A 14,376-nucleotide genomic window follows, 5' to 3' on the forward strand; every position below is an offset into this window, starting at 1 on the left:
GGCCATGTGCTTCTCCAGAGGAGGCATTACTATCCCCAGTGTATTAACGAAGGCCACGCAGCATCACAGCCAGACTGCCTGGCCCAGACCCACTTCCTCCCTGACCAGTCAGGAGGCTTATGTGCCAGGCTCTGAGGGGAGGACAGAGGGACTTGTGAAGTCTCTGTGCCCAAGTAGGAATCTCAATGATTAACTGGAGAGCAGCAAGGGACCACCCCTCGCCCCCACCCCAGGACAGTAAATCAAATGTAATGACCAGTGACAGGGTGGGAACACACCTGGTGTTCTGCTCAGCCACAGATGCTCAGTGTAGTTGCTGAATAATGGCCTCCAATATCCATGTCCTGATTCTCAGAATCTGTGACTATGTTACCTTATATGGTAAAGGGACCTTGAAGATGTGATTTAGTTAAGGATTTTGAGATGGGGAGATTATCCTGGATTATCTGGGGGGTGGGCCCAATATAATCACAATATAATCACAAGAATCCTTATAAGAGGGAAGCAAGGCGGGTCAGAATCAGAGAGATTGGAAGATGCTACTCTGCTGGCTTTGAGGCTGGAAGAAGGGACTACAAGCCAGGGAATGCAGGCAGCTGCTACGAGCTGGAAAAGGCAAAGAAACAGATTTTCCCCTAGAGCCTCCACAAAAAGCGCAGTCCCGCCAACTTGATTTTAGGACTTGTGACCTCCACAACTGTCAGATAATAAGTGTTTATTGTTTTAAGCCACAATATTAGCTTCTCATGGCTGCCGTAACAAAATTACCAGAAAATAGTGGCTTAAAACCACAAAAGTTTATTCTTTCACAGGTCTAGAGGCCAGAAGTTCAAAATCAAGATGCCAGCAAGGCCATGCTCTTTGAAGGCCCAGGGAGAATCTGTTCCAGGCTTTTCTCAGCTTCTGGTGTTGCCGGCCATCTTTGGCATTTATCACTCCAGTCTCTATCTATGTCAGCGCATGTGTTTCTGTGTCTTTTTTCCTCTTTTTATAAGGATATCGTTCATATTGGATTAAGATCCCACCCTGTTCCAATATGACCTCATCTTAACTAATTACATCTGCATCAACCCTTATAAACAAGATCCCATTCGAAGTTCCAGGAAAAAAAAGAATTTTGAGGAACAGTAACCAATCCAGTATAGCCACTAAAGGTTAGAAACTCAATATACTTGGGAAACTTGCTGTGGATGAGAGGCCACCGCCACACACTGCTGGCCTGGTCAGGATGGAGAGAGAACTTGTGACTGCCGCCTTGTAACACATCAGTAACCCAAGTTTTATGGATTGATTCTCTTCTAAAAGGAGGATTCATTCTTGCATATAGCTGGTGAAAATTGATGTCTATTTTAGGAATCGTTGCTCTTTTAGAAATGGTCATGCCTGAGGATAGGCTTGAGCATTTATTCCACAGTCGTCTGCTCCAAGTGGTCCCGCCATCCCCAGAACTACCTGTACCTTGTAGCAAGCTCACCATCTGGCTTAGAGGCTGGAGCAATTGTTCTTTCCATGCTCTACAGGCTGGAGCTGCTGTTTGCTTTTGTAACTTTAGCTAGGGAGGCTGGGGAGCGCCACTGGCCAAAGGATGTCAGGCCTGAGTTCCCCAGATGTTACTGAGAAGGCATTTGCAGTAGAAGCTGCAGACACACTCTGTGGCTCTGAGTTGTCCCTGGGGAAGGTGAAAAGCAGAGTCAACTGCTCCATCCTCCATGCCTGGTGTCCCTGTTTCAGAAGCCACAGCCTTGCAGATGGCAGAGCAACTCGCTGGTCTCTTGCCTAGTCACCTTTCTGTGGATGTTTGTTCTGAACTTTAGAGGCGCCCAGGGGTCACAAACACACAGACAGACAGACAGAGCAAGGCCTGAGGAAGCATGTGGGAGTTCAGAGAGCCGGCCCTGGCAGCCTTGCTGGGAGGCACAGCAGGGAAATGGCTGGTCCCTGACAGAGCAGGGACCAGGCAATGCAGGAGCATGGGAAGGCGGGAGTCCCCGGCCTCTTGCCTCAGGCACCGCCCATCTAGCTCTCTAGTCCTTCTTCCATCGGTCCCGCCACTTTCATTCCCTGGGGTCCGTCCTATGTGGGCTCTGTCCTCGGAGGCCAGTAGTTTGGGAATGTGGGCTCCCACTCTGACTTCGCTCTTCTCTGGTTGCCCAGTGGTCTCCGCTCAGAGGCGCAGCCCTCCCGTTGAGATGGTTCTGCAGGCCCCTGCAGTGCACATATTCTGGCTCTCCCCTCTTTCTGGTGAGGCTGACGGGGGTGGGGGGTGGAGGGGAGAGGACAGGAAGTGAGATAACACAGGCCAGTAGGGAGAAGGCAAGAGGAGATGCTTCATAAATCCCGTAAAGAAAAGAAATCACCAAGCAGGGTAAGAGTTGGGGCTCACTCCCTGATGGGAGATCACCGCGTAATCTCATGAACCAGTGAGTGCCCCTCCCCAGCGTTACAGCTTCTTTCCCAGATGCACAGAGGTCCCCTTAGTGGGGCCTGCTCTGAGCGACAGGAAGTGGTTGGCATGAGTGAGGGGATAGGCCCCAGCTTCACCACTCGCTCACCATAGGGCCCATTCTGCTCTGAATCTCAGTTTGCTCACCTGTAAAGTAAGGATGCTAAAGGTGCAAGAATCAAATGAGTTATTTGCCCAGTGTATTAAAAGGTGCCGTCACTTTGTATGAGCTGAGGCTGCCGCTGCTACTGTCAATGAGATTATCATTGTCATTTGCTGCAGAATGCTGCCATCCCACCCAGCCGCTTCATCACTGATCAGTGGGAAGCCGTCTCTTCCGGAGCTTGCTTCCCAGGCTGCTGAGACACAGGGTGGGTCTGGGTACAATTCAGGCAGCATTTCCTGGGTGCATCAGCTGAGTGCACAGCCAGCCAGGGACCAAAATGAGTGAGGTGGAGCAACTGACTGCAGGGAGCTTAGCAGAGTGGGTGGTGAGGGTCACTGCAGGGCCAGCAGGATAGTGTGTATCCTGGAGAGAAGGGGGACGGGCTGAGGGTACAGGGGTTGAGATTGGACATGAAGGATGGGCATAAATATCCTCACCAAGCAGATGCCGTGTATACTTTTAGCTACTGGCTCCTCATTCACACCCACTGCCAGCAAAGGTGGTTGATCTCCTGTTGGCTCCTGCCTTCCTCAACCCCTGGCCCCATGATGCAAGGGAAAGTACTCTTTACCCCTGTAGACATGAGCATCCCACAGCATCCAGGCAACGACCTCCCAAAGCGAGCAGCTGGTGCACGGCGTGTGATCAGAGGCCAGCAGGCCACCACCTGGAGAAGGGGCTCTGATAGGAGAAACATGCAGTGGTCACCCCACTTACTCGCTTCCCAGGAAAGTAGGCCTGGCATCGGGATCATCCACCCAGGGACTCAAGATCTGAGCCCTCAGAAAATGCACTGTAGCCACTTGGGAAGAGTACTGTCCAAGGTCTAGGCCTTACCCATCAGAGCAGGGGCTCAACAGGGACAGTTTACAGATGCCACTGCTGCTGCTCCAGCATCTGACCTTGGCCAAGCCCTTCTCTTCCTTCTGGGTCTCAGTTTTTCCACTGGAAAACAAAGGCGTGGGCCTGGATGAAATGGGCGTGACCTAAGTCATCCGTGCTCTGGAAGGGGTTCAGAGGCCAGTCTGCCCTGCTGGGTTTGGCCTGCTAGGAATGTTCTTGCCACCTTGTATCAGCTGACAGTGACTGCGAAGAAAGTGGGGGAAGCTAGTGGAGCAGGAGACAGTGGTGGCTGCGAGCCATGCTGCACAGGAGGCTCTGACACTGCTCCATCACCTCCATGCTGGGAGCATCCTTGTCCTGTTGGGCCACCTCACTGTTAGACACTTGTCCCTTATTTGACAAGCCAGAGTCTGCCTCCCTGTAAGTTCCACCAGTTGTTCTGAACAAAGACAAAGCAGCAACTAAACAAGGAGAGGCCCAGAAAAGTAGGGACTCCAAGGCCAGGGAACCCCAACTTTCAACTACTGGGGAGGAGTCTGAATGACCCAGGGGAACTCAACACCAGCCATGTGGGGGTGGGACCATGGAGCGGCCATGCCTTCCTTGTCTGGGGATTCTTGGAGATCACCAAGAAGGGCTATGGCTGCTCCCTGCCTCCCGGAGCCCACCTGAGGACTTAAGGAAGGATGCGGAGAAGCTGAGGCAGCTACCCAGCCACCGTGTGAGGCCCAGGGACAGGGAGACTGTCATCTCTACTTCCAGATGAACAGGGAGATTCCAGGAAGCCTACCGAGGACTCTGGGCAGTGGCGGCCTGAGGGCCTCACACCAGCACGGGCCTCCAAGGCCAGTGCCCATCCCTTGCACCCCCATGCCCATTCCATGGGGAACTGGGGGGCCAGGAGAGGACGAGGATATTTTCTAATGTTCTCCATGGCAGCCCTAAGGGACAGGCAGGGGAGACGGATGGGGCACCACGGCTCTCGGCCTGGGACTGGCCAGCCTCCCTCCACACCTCAGCCCTTCAGCAACACCAACTTCAGTCTCCCAGCCCCCTGCTCTTGGCTTCCCTCCTGAGCCTTATGCAGAAGCACCATCTACGAGGGATCTGCTGGCTCCTTCCCAGTCTCCACTTCCCAGCCTGCACTGGGTCCTGGGTGATGAAACATTTCACCCTCCTAGTGCTCAGGTAGATTTTCTGCTTTTGTTGTATCCTTAAAGGACCAGCATTTTCTAGAAGGTAATGGAGAGTCATTGAGTTCAGTCAGAACATGAAAACCAGGGTGTGTCTCTCCCTGCATTAGAGCCTGTTTCCCAGCCGAGTGCACAGAGATCCCCTCAGTGTGGCGGCTGCTGCTGCTGGTGATAATTCCAGCTGATGTGGGCCACCTGGCACCTAGGTCCTTCCCAGATCCAAGAGATGGGTATTGGTGCCCTTGCATGAGGACTCTGAGACTCCAAGAAGGAAGATGGCCACACAAAGCATCAGAGCTCAACGTGAACCAGGAACTCAGGCATCTATCTTGTTTACTCTGACCACCTCATTTTTTATACTACCCCCAAGGCAGCCTGGCAGCCCCCTCCCTGCTCAGTTTGCTAAGTCCTGGCCTTCGCGTGGGCTTTGAGGCAGGCGAGGGCCTCTTTTCTGCCTGGGAATATGGCTTTGTCTTGGCCCTAGATTTCAGCTGCTGCTATACTTATATTAACATAGTTGCAAAATTTCTATAGAATTTTACCTCTGTGGATAGTTTAGCGTCTGCTGTGTTGTTGTGATGTGGCTTGTTATTTTATTCCTCTTAGATGCTCACTGTCCCTGAGTTTTATCCGCAGTGGGAAGTAGGAACAGAAAGAATATGTGGAGTCTTAAAAGCCTGAGAATCTGCAAGACCACGAACCTGAGAACTGCAGACCTAAACAGCTTTGTACATACAAATGTCTTCCTTCCTTTGCACTAAATCTTCTATCAGTTGAGTCTCTGTCAGAGAGAGAAGTGGGTGATGGAAGCCAAGGGGCCATTTTCAATGGCTCTTGATGGGAATCCGCCGGTTTATCCTTTAGAAAGCATGAGCTAATTTAATGCCATCCATTCTTTTTTCCAGTTCGAGGAATGTCACATTTAGTTTTATTTGTGTCTCTAAGATGGAGTTTTGCCTGTCTTTCCAGTGTGGTTTGGCTCCTTACAAGGACCCTTGACCGCAAACTGAGACTTAGGGACTCAGCGTGGGCAGAATTCACTATTTTGGAAGCAGAGTCCCCTTCGTAGTTCAGCTCTGCTTCCTCCCAGGCTTGAGCGGGTGTTCACACTGCCATGCTCAGCACGTGTCTGAACAGCGCAAAACACTGGGGGAGTATGGGAGGCTAGGCCACATGTCAGCTTCTGAGTGACACCCACCCCCTCCTTCTTGAGGACTGGTGAGGTGTGGAGACTACACAAGAGTATGGCCGTCGTTCATGGCCTAGGAGCTGGATAAGTGCTGCCATCAACACATCTGGGCTGGGTCCGGGGGTCCTGTTCTCTCTGACCCCTGGCCTCCTGTGGCCATCCCAGCCCCAGCCCCATCAGACCTCTGGCCTCTCAGTCCCTCCAGTGTGCCTTTCATGCCACTTGCTATCAGTCTCATCTGTCCTATGGGCCTCGGCTCAAATGTCCACACACTCCCTTTTACCAAGGGATGAAGCCCAGGCTCCTTGGCTGTGCCAGAGGCCCTTTACCATCTCCACCCTCCAACTACCTCCTCCGTGCCCCACCCTACTGCTCACATCCTTCTCCAGACCTTACCATCTTGTGCATGACCTGCCACCTCTGTGCATGCCACTGAGAACTGATGGGCCTGGACAGGCCTCCCATGATGCACCCAAGATCGTTCATTCATTCACTTACCCACTTACTTCATCCCTCGCCTCACCCTTCCCTTCCTCTCTCCCTCCCTCCCTCTCTTTCTCCCTCCTTCTCTCCCTCCCTCCCTCATTCTCTGATCTCACTGTCCATCTGGGAGGGACTCTTGCTGCTCGTTCCCAGAAGACAAACTGTGTTGGTCAGTAATCGCTGACCTGAGTGTTTTCTCATCCCACCCCCCAAGGACATAGCCAGTGACTGGGGAGCAGAACAAACACATCATCGGGTCCCCGGCAGCTGGACTGAACTAGGACCGTAAGAGCTGCTTACTAAGGTGTATTGCTTAATGACTATTTAAATAGAAATGTGGTTACCCCAACCTCTGCACGCCAGGAGGAGGATGTTCAGAATTAGGCTAGTTGTGCTTCTCATCGCTTCTTGCTTAGAGCACATTCGGGCTGACCCACAGCCAGCATGCCCCCACATGGCCCTCTCAGTGTCAGTGGCAGCTGTTTTGATGGATTGGCAGCTGTCCATTTTAGTTTTTAGATATATTGAAACTGGAGAGGTGACAGGAAGTTGCATTGTAACTCAGAGCCCAAGCTCTGAAGCCAGGCAGACCCAGATGATCCAGGATTTCCTTGCCTCGTGGCCCTGGGCAATTTCAATTTACCTTTCTGCCCTAGACCTACCTCACTGGGTCATCAACGAAGGCAGCACCTCACCCAGGGACTGGCACCCAGAAAGGCTGTTGGAGCCTTTCTAAGGCAATCTAGAGAGAAAAAGGCCTTCCATTCAGACCAACATGGATTCAGATCCAGCTGTGCCTTCTTAAGAGCAGGGCCCTAAACCTGTGGCTCTTCTTCTTGGAAATTGTTCTCGCCTGCAGAGCGGGAGGAATAGCCAAGGTCTGCTGACCATCATGAGGCTCAGTGTTCTCATGAATAAAGCCAGTGATGCAGAGCCTGGCCAGCACATGCGGTCTCCAGACACTGGGTCATTTTGGAGATCATTTCGGGGCTATAGTTGGGCTGGCTGGCGGGGGAGGATGCTTGCCCCCAAGGCCTCTATGGCTGGTGGGGACAAGGTGTGCAGTGCATACTGTCCCCTAGCCCCCTCTCGATTGGGCCCCATGCCACCGGTTGGCTTGGCACTGCCACTGGCTCAGGACATGTTCAGAGCAGTGGACTCAGCTATGGCCACCCTCATGCACTCTGCCCACCATGGGAAGAAATCTGTTCTCTCACAATATGCACCTTTAAAAATAAGGTTGTATCTTAAGTTATAGATTTCCTTCATCTAAAAAGAAAAAAGTTTCTTTCTGATTATTTCTGAAACAAGGCGTTTCAGAAATGCCTCAGCATTTATGGGCTCTGGTACTCACGGGCTGGTATTTGCCTCTTGGTTTTCTCATGCTCAGCATTAAAGCAGCAGCAGGGCCCAGGCCAGCTGCCCATCGCCCACCCTAGAGGCCCTCACAGTGCTGTGACACCTTAGAGACAGGCTGGGTGGGCAGCAGGCTGGGATCTGAGGCACCCTAGACTTGCAGGAAGGGGCTCACTGAGGGTACCTGGGCAGCTATGCAAGAGGTGAGCGAGGATGGGAGGCGGAGGAGACCGAGCACTCACCTGGCCAGCTCAGCAGCCTGGCATGAGGAGAGTGGCCCTGGGGGCAGCAGACTGGCTGGGTGGCCCAGGTCATGACTGCACTTCTCTGAGCCTGGTGATGGCGCTGTCCCTAAATTGACAAGGCCATCATTAGAGGCCATAGCCAGTGGCCTTCTATAAGTGAGTGTGGCCTTGGACCTTCAGAAGAGATGGATGATGACCAAACGTAGGATGGGATGAGGCGGAAGTGGGGATGGGGGGAGCCGTGACTTTGGCCTGAGGGTGTTCAGGCAGTCTTTGGAGACATGCTAGCGCAGGGGTGGGCAGGAGCCAGACCTCTGAGGGGTGGGGGAGGTGTCCCCAGCCGCTGGATCTGAACTTGGACCCTCAGAGTTGCTTACTAAAGTGTACTGCTTAATAGCAAGTTAAAAAATAGAAGTGAGGTGAGGAGGTTCCAGGCAGGGGGGACAAAATTAGAAAGCCCCAAGCTTGAGTGCTTACGTGTTTGAACGGAACAGAGGGCAATTGGGTGTGGCTGGGCGTGGCTGGGAGTGGAGAGGAAAGTAAGGTTGGCGAGAAAGTGAGGGTCAGTTTGGGCTGGGCCCCCGCGATGTGGTGAAAAGAGCCAGGCTTTATTTGAGTCTCTGGCCTGGGATGTGAGCTGCCCCTACACAGCAGTCCCCACCTCTCCACCCAGCACAGCCCACCCTTGCCTGCACGTCGCAGCTTAGGGGAGCTGGTGCCCCCTGCATGTGGGCAGGTGCCTGCAAGTCTGCCCCCTCCAAAGCACAGCTCAGGCCCTGTCATTCAAGTCTGCCCCTGCTTACATCCCTCCCCACTGACTCGGGAGGGCCTGAGCCCACCCAGTGCCCACCCAGGGAAGGCTGGTAGATACCTCGCCCTGGCCCGGAGCAAGAACTGACACCGTCTAGGGCGCTCTCCTTTCTGAGTGGTGCTACCTGCTCCTCCCTCCTGGGCCCAGGCTGGGCAGGCCTCTCACGCCTCGTCGGTCACTAATAACCACAGCAACTCTGCTTCCCTCCACAGATGACTCTGGGGACGACGACGACGAGACTACCTCCCCAGCTGACAAGAACGAACTCCACAACACCATCCGAAGCCTCTCCTTGAAGTTAGGTGACCTCAGCACATGCAATGACCTCATCACCAAGCATGGCGCCGCACTCCAGCGCTCCCTGAACGAGCTGGATGGCCTCAGGATCCCGTACGAGAGCAGTGAGAAACTGAAGGCTGTGAACGAACGGGCCACCCTCTTCCGCATCACATCAAATGCTATGATCAACGTAAGTGCTGTGCTGGCTGACACAGGGCTCCCCGAAAGGGAAGTGGCTCCCCGTCACCAGCACCTCAGTCCCTGCGTGGGTGGCCGGGGTCCTTGATAGACCAGGATTTTGTTTCTGGTGGCTTCAGGTCATTTCCCAGAGCCGGCTCCCTCCTGCACTCTCAATCCTCTATGTCAGGGGTCCCCAAACCCTGGACGGTACCAGTCTGTGGCCTGTTAGGAACTGCAGTGCACAGCAGGAGGCGAGCAGGGTGGGGAGCTAGTGAAACTTCATCCGTATTTGCATCCGCTCCCCAGCGCTGGCATCACCGCCTCAGCTCATACCTCAGATCATCAGGCATTAGATTCTCATAGGAGCACCGGTCTCTGGTGGCAGAAAGGTTGGGGACTGCTGCTCTGTGTCATCCACGTGGCTGTTGGCGGGCAAGAACATTCTTTTTTTAACTGTCTGGTGGAAACCAGAGTTGGGTGTGGAATCTGGTTGAGGCTGCAGGTGTTTCGGGCCTGGGCCCCCGGTTGAGCAGCTGGCTGTGCCCACATAGTAGAGACTTCACTGTCACATTGGCCCACAACAGCTGCTACTGCTTTTTCCCGGATGTAAGGCAGATGCTACAGGACGGGGCATGCACATGTGGTGGCAGGTGGCATTGCGGGTCCATTAGCTAAAAGAGCTTTAGAGTGGAGGCTGCCATGGGACAGGCCAACCCGACAGTAGCCAAATGAGTAATGGCAGTCTGTAAACTGAGAGGCACAGCCACAGGAGTCGCTGCTCTCTCCTGGGTTCTGGAAGCCACATGATTATGACTGGGAGCCGGGAGCATCTCTCCATGGTGGCAGAGAATATAATGCTTAACCATCTTTCCAGGCCCCTCCTCTTTCTGTGCTCCCCCAGGCCACCACCCTCCAGATACAGGTCTGAATGCAACAGCCTCCTCCCCAGCACACCCCCCAGGAGGAACACATCTGGGCCAGGGGTGGCATGCTGGGAGCAAGGGGGTCAGAAAGAGGAGGTATGGGGAAATTCAGGCCACTGTAGAGGTGGCAGCCTAGGTGCAGAGAACATGGTTCAGGCAGGCCATCAGGCTAGCTGGAGATAATAATCAGTACTGGTGCCCAGTGAGCCCCAGGTGGGGGACCCAGCCTCCAAAGCAAGGGGGCGAGGTTAGCCCAACACCGGGAAACCCAGGGGCCAGGGGAAGATGGAGGCTAGAGCCCACCTCAGGCCAAGATCCCAAGTCAAAATCCTGGGCATCTGAGATTTGCCCCAAGCCTGCTTCACTGGGTCTGAGGGCAGTATGGTGTGGCTTGGACCACCCCGAACTCCCCCACCTGCCTTGCCTCCACCAGAGACAGACTCTGGGCTTGAAGCGGCCCAGGTGCAGAAAGAAGCCCCAAGAATCCCCACCCTGGGGCCTGAGGCTGAGGAGGCGTACCCTCCTCCCAGACTAGGGGTACGTAGCCCATGGGTACCCGGCTTCTTAAGCTCAGCAGGCGCACAGACCTTTGTCCACAGTGCTCAGGGGTATAGTTGGCGCCTGCATGTGGAGAGGCTGCTGGGCCGCGGCTCAGGGGCCGCCCTGTCTGTTGGCCCCATTGCCACTCTCATTTTCCTATGCCCACCCTTTTGGCCCATTTGGCCTCCTTCTGGTCCCCAGACTCTAGGGGCCCAGGTCCCTGCACTTCTTCCAGTGACAGGCACAGATATTACGCATTTAATGACATAACGACGCGTTCGTATTTCCCCATCCATCCCTGAAGCCACGACCCCCTGCAGCTTCCCTGGCACTGCCTCCCAGCCTGCCAAGACTGAAGCCGCTTTGTCTCGAGCAAGCAGTTTTGGCTTTTTCCAGATAATGAGCTTCTCAGCTGGCATCTCTAGCAAAGTCTTTAATCAGGCATCAGAGTCTCATCTGTGTTTGCGAAGCCATAAAACAGCTCACCATCTAAGTGCATGATGAATTGTTCGATGAGAAGCATAGCCTCTGGGGTTGATGATGAGCCTGTTCGCAGTTCTGGCACCAGGAGTGTCAGACCAGAGTGACAGGAGAGCTGCACTCTGGACTGGGCTCTGCCCACCTGCTAATGTGAACCTGACATGAGGACTTCTCCCCATCTACCTCCACTGGGGAAGGGGACACAAAGAAGTGAGGTGCTGGCCCCGTGTTGTAGCCCAGGCCAGTGCAGAGGCCGGTGTTTCTCTAAGGACGCTCCCTGATGCTGCTTTTCACGTGGCAGGAACCAGGTCAGTTCTGAGAGCGCAGTTTGGACAGCTATTAGACACCAAATGTCCAAATCCCCACTGTGTGCAGAGGGGTCACCTAGGCAAAGCGTCTCCACCCCTGGCCAGGCTTTGACCTCCATCCCTGTTACGAGGAGGAGGTGGGACCAAGGATTTGTAAATAAGGCAACCATGTGGCTCCCACCCCCAAGACCCAGAAGGAGCCCATTCACACCCAGAACCACTTACCTTCCCTACAACCTCATTAGCACCATTAGATATTATTAGCACCAGAGCAGGAACTGAGACTGAGAGAAGTTACCTGTGCTGCACAGTCACCCAGTCAGTAAGTGGCCAAGCCAAGACATAAGTCTAGGTTTGTGTGGCCCTATGGGGAAGTGATGGCCCCCACGCTCTCAGAGTCGGTGAGCCTGAGGCCCCCAGGGCTGCAGAAGCCCCTCCCACTCTGAGGTCAGCACATGGAGGGTGTGGCCTCTCATCTGCCAAGGCGAACCCCCAATCTCAGGGACCTGGGTCCCTGGTGTGCCTTTTACCGTTAGGCCACAGCCCCACCATGCCCTTTCTGGAAAGCTGGGGAGTTGGGATGAGTAGAAGCCACCCCCAGCTGTCCCCAGAAGGCACCAACCATCATCCCCTGGATCCCTCCAGGTCTCACTGTAAGAGGAGGGAAATATTTCTCCCCATTGTTGGGATCCTGCTGCAGCGCCACCACCCCGCCCTGCCCCTGCCCACCCCATGCGAGCCCTCCGTGGGGAAGCTCCCAGAAGCCCCCGCGCCTCGGGGAATCTATTCCCACAGGCCTCCTGTGAATGGTGAATGGCTGTGGGTTTTCCGCCTCGTGGGCTCTGACCGAGCCTGGGTCATGGAAGTGGAGCAGAAAGTGAGGGACGACTGGCCAGCTAGAACCTGCAGGGACTTCAGAGGGCCCTGGGCAAGCAGTACCCTTCCCACATGGGGAGGGGACAGCTGCCTCATCTTCACTTTTCCCCAAGACAACCAAGAATCTGGGGCTGTTCAGCCTTCAGGAGAAAAGTAGAGGGACAATGTTAAACCTCCTTCACATCTGGGTAACGGCATCAGTGTCAGAAGCTGTCAGATCCCTTGTTCCCAGCAGGGCAGGGAGGGGCTTCTCCAGCCAATACCCAAGATCCTAGGAACCCTGGTCAGTGACGAGGCCCATTGCTGTGCAACTGCTCCCCAATGGGCGGTGTAGTGGTCTCACCTCAAGTGGACGATGGCCCCTTCCGTAGGTGTTTGAGGGAACAAGATGCCCCCAGGAGATTCTGGATCAGGAGTATTGAACAGGGCCACAGTGTTTCACCCTTTGTGCCTTTGCCTGTGCTGTACCTTCTAGAATACTCTTTCCCCACCCTTCAATACCTGGCAGATCCCTTTTCATCCTTCAGAACTCCACATGGATGTCACCTATTTCCCACAGTAGCCCAGTGAGTGTGCCCAGTATGTGATTTGTCATAGTGAGCTGTTCCTCCCGGCTAGAAGCCCCTGGAACCCGGGGCCACTGCTGTGCCGTGCCGAGCCCACCACGTGGCGTTTAGCCCTTTATTTTGATGTCTGCCCCCTCCCCAGGCTTTGTGCCCCCTGAGGTTGGGCTCAGGTCTGACTCCTATTTCCCGCAGTAGCCCAGAGGGTGTGCCCAGTATGTGATTTGTCATAATGAGTCTCATATTTCAAGAAAAGTAGCCCACATCTCGAATTTGCCTGCTACATTACCATTAAAGAGCCGTTCTAGTCCCGTTTCCTCACCTGAACCAGGTCGGTGAGAAAGTGAAGGCTCTGCACCTGGCCTTCGGCTGCACAGCCACTCGTCACCACCCCATGCCACCCTAGTCACCCCGCCTTGCAGAGGAACGACTCAGCCTAGTCGCCAGGAAATAGGAACAGCACTTTCTGAAATTAAATCATGATTGCGTTTTTCATGGGAACGTCATACTAAACCCCAGCCTTGTTCCCTCTTCCAATTTTGGTTGGCAGGACTCAGAGGGTGGCTCCTGGTGGGCCTCGGAGGGGCCCTCTGGGGACGGCATCTGAGGAGGTCAGCAGCACTGGCGTGAACTCAGGGTAACCCTCCCCTTTCATCGCATAGCAAAGCCGTGGCCACATGGCTCATGTGGTTAAGAATGTCCTGCCTGATGAGAATTGAGCCCAGACCTGAGCAGCTGCGCTGGGCCTGTGCCAGATGGGGACTTAGCCCTGTTTCTGGAGCTCACGGTCCAGAGGACTCTTAGTGATGCTTCATTACACGTAGATTCAGCAGTATGGCCTTCTCGAGAAGTAGTTACAAAGGGACAGAAGCTCGCACTCAAAGGCCGAGTCGTAAAGGGGCTGGGAGGTTCACAGTCAGCTGGGAAGCAGGCTCGGGCCCAACAGCCCAGCAGGAGTATGAGTCTGGGGTGCCAACTGTGTGTTCCGTTAGCCAGAGCAGGGCCTGCAGAGGGCAGAAGTAGTAGCCACAGAGTGGGGTCTGGAGGGGTAAAGGAGGCTTTCTGCCGGGCCAGGAAAGAAAATATTAACAGTAGCCACATCTGGGCTGTGACTGTGAGCAGGGGGTTGCTGAGCTTCTTACGCGGTTCTCCATAAGTGACACTATGGGACAGGGACCCACACTAGTTTATCTCCAAAGCCCACCCACCCTGTTGCCCTTCCTGGGCCTCTGTGGACAGTTCTCCAGTCGTGGTGGCCCCATGGGCAGGACCTGGTTGTTGGGTGAAGATCTATGTGGGTGGCGGCTTCATCACCCTTCTACCCTAGAAAGGGGAGCAGACACATCCCCTTCTCTCCTCAGCCTTGAGGGAGAAATGGGGCATGAGATTCACACAATTCCCGAGTGCCCGCTATGGGCCCAGCAGCCCCTCCCCAGTCTCATCTCCCATTCATTCCCTGCCGGCTGCCCATCCCAGTGTCCCCTGCCAGCCTGGACTG

General features: G+C 54.5%; 1 protein-coding gene across 3 annotated transcripts in view; it reads left to right on the forward strand.

Moving 5' to 3' along the window:
• OSBP2 (oxysterol binding protein 2) overlaps positions 1-14,376 on the forward strand; it is a 160,712-nt gene that overhangs the window by 120,350 nt on the left and 25,986 nt on the right. For 2 of the 3 annotated variants that reach the window (XM_039861750.1, XM_039861751.1), the window contains exon 3: positions 8,942-9,198. In XM_039861750.1, the coding sequence (XP_039717684.1) occupies positions 8,942-9,198 (257 nt within the window). Of the gene's footprint in view, positions 1-8,629; positions 8,655-8,941; positions 9,199-14,376 lie in introns of those variants that run through there. The other variant, XM_039861752.1, reaches the window with a different exon arrangement.

The sequence above is a fragment of the Pteropus medius genome, unplaced genomic scaffold, assembly GCF_902729225.1.
Source record: "Pteropus medius unplaced genomic scaffold, Ma_sr-lr_union100, whole genome shotgun sequence".
In the NCBI taxonomy this organism is placed as follows: domain Eukaryota; kingdom Metazoa; phylum Chordata; class Mammalia; order Chiroptera; family Pteropodidae; genus Pteropus; species Pteropus medius.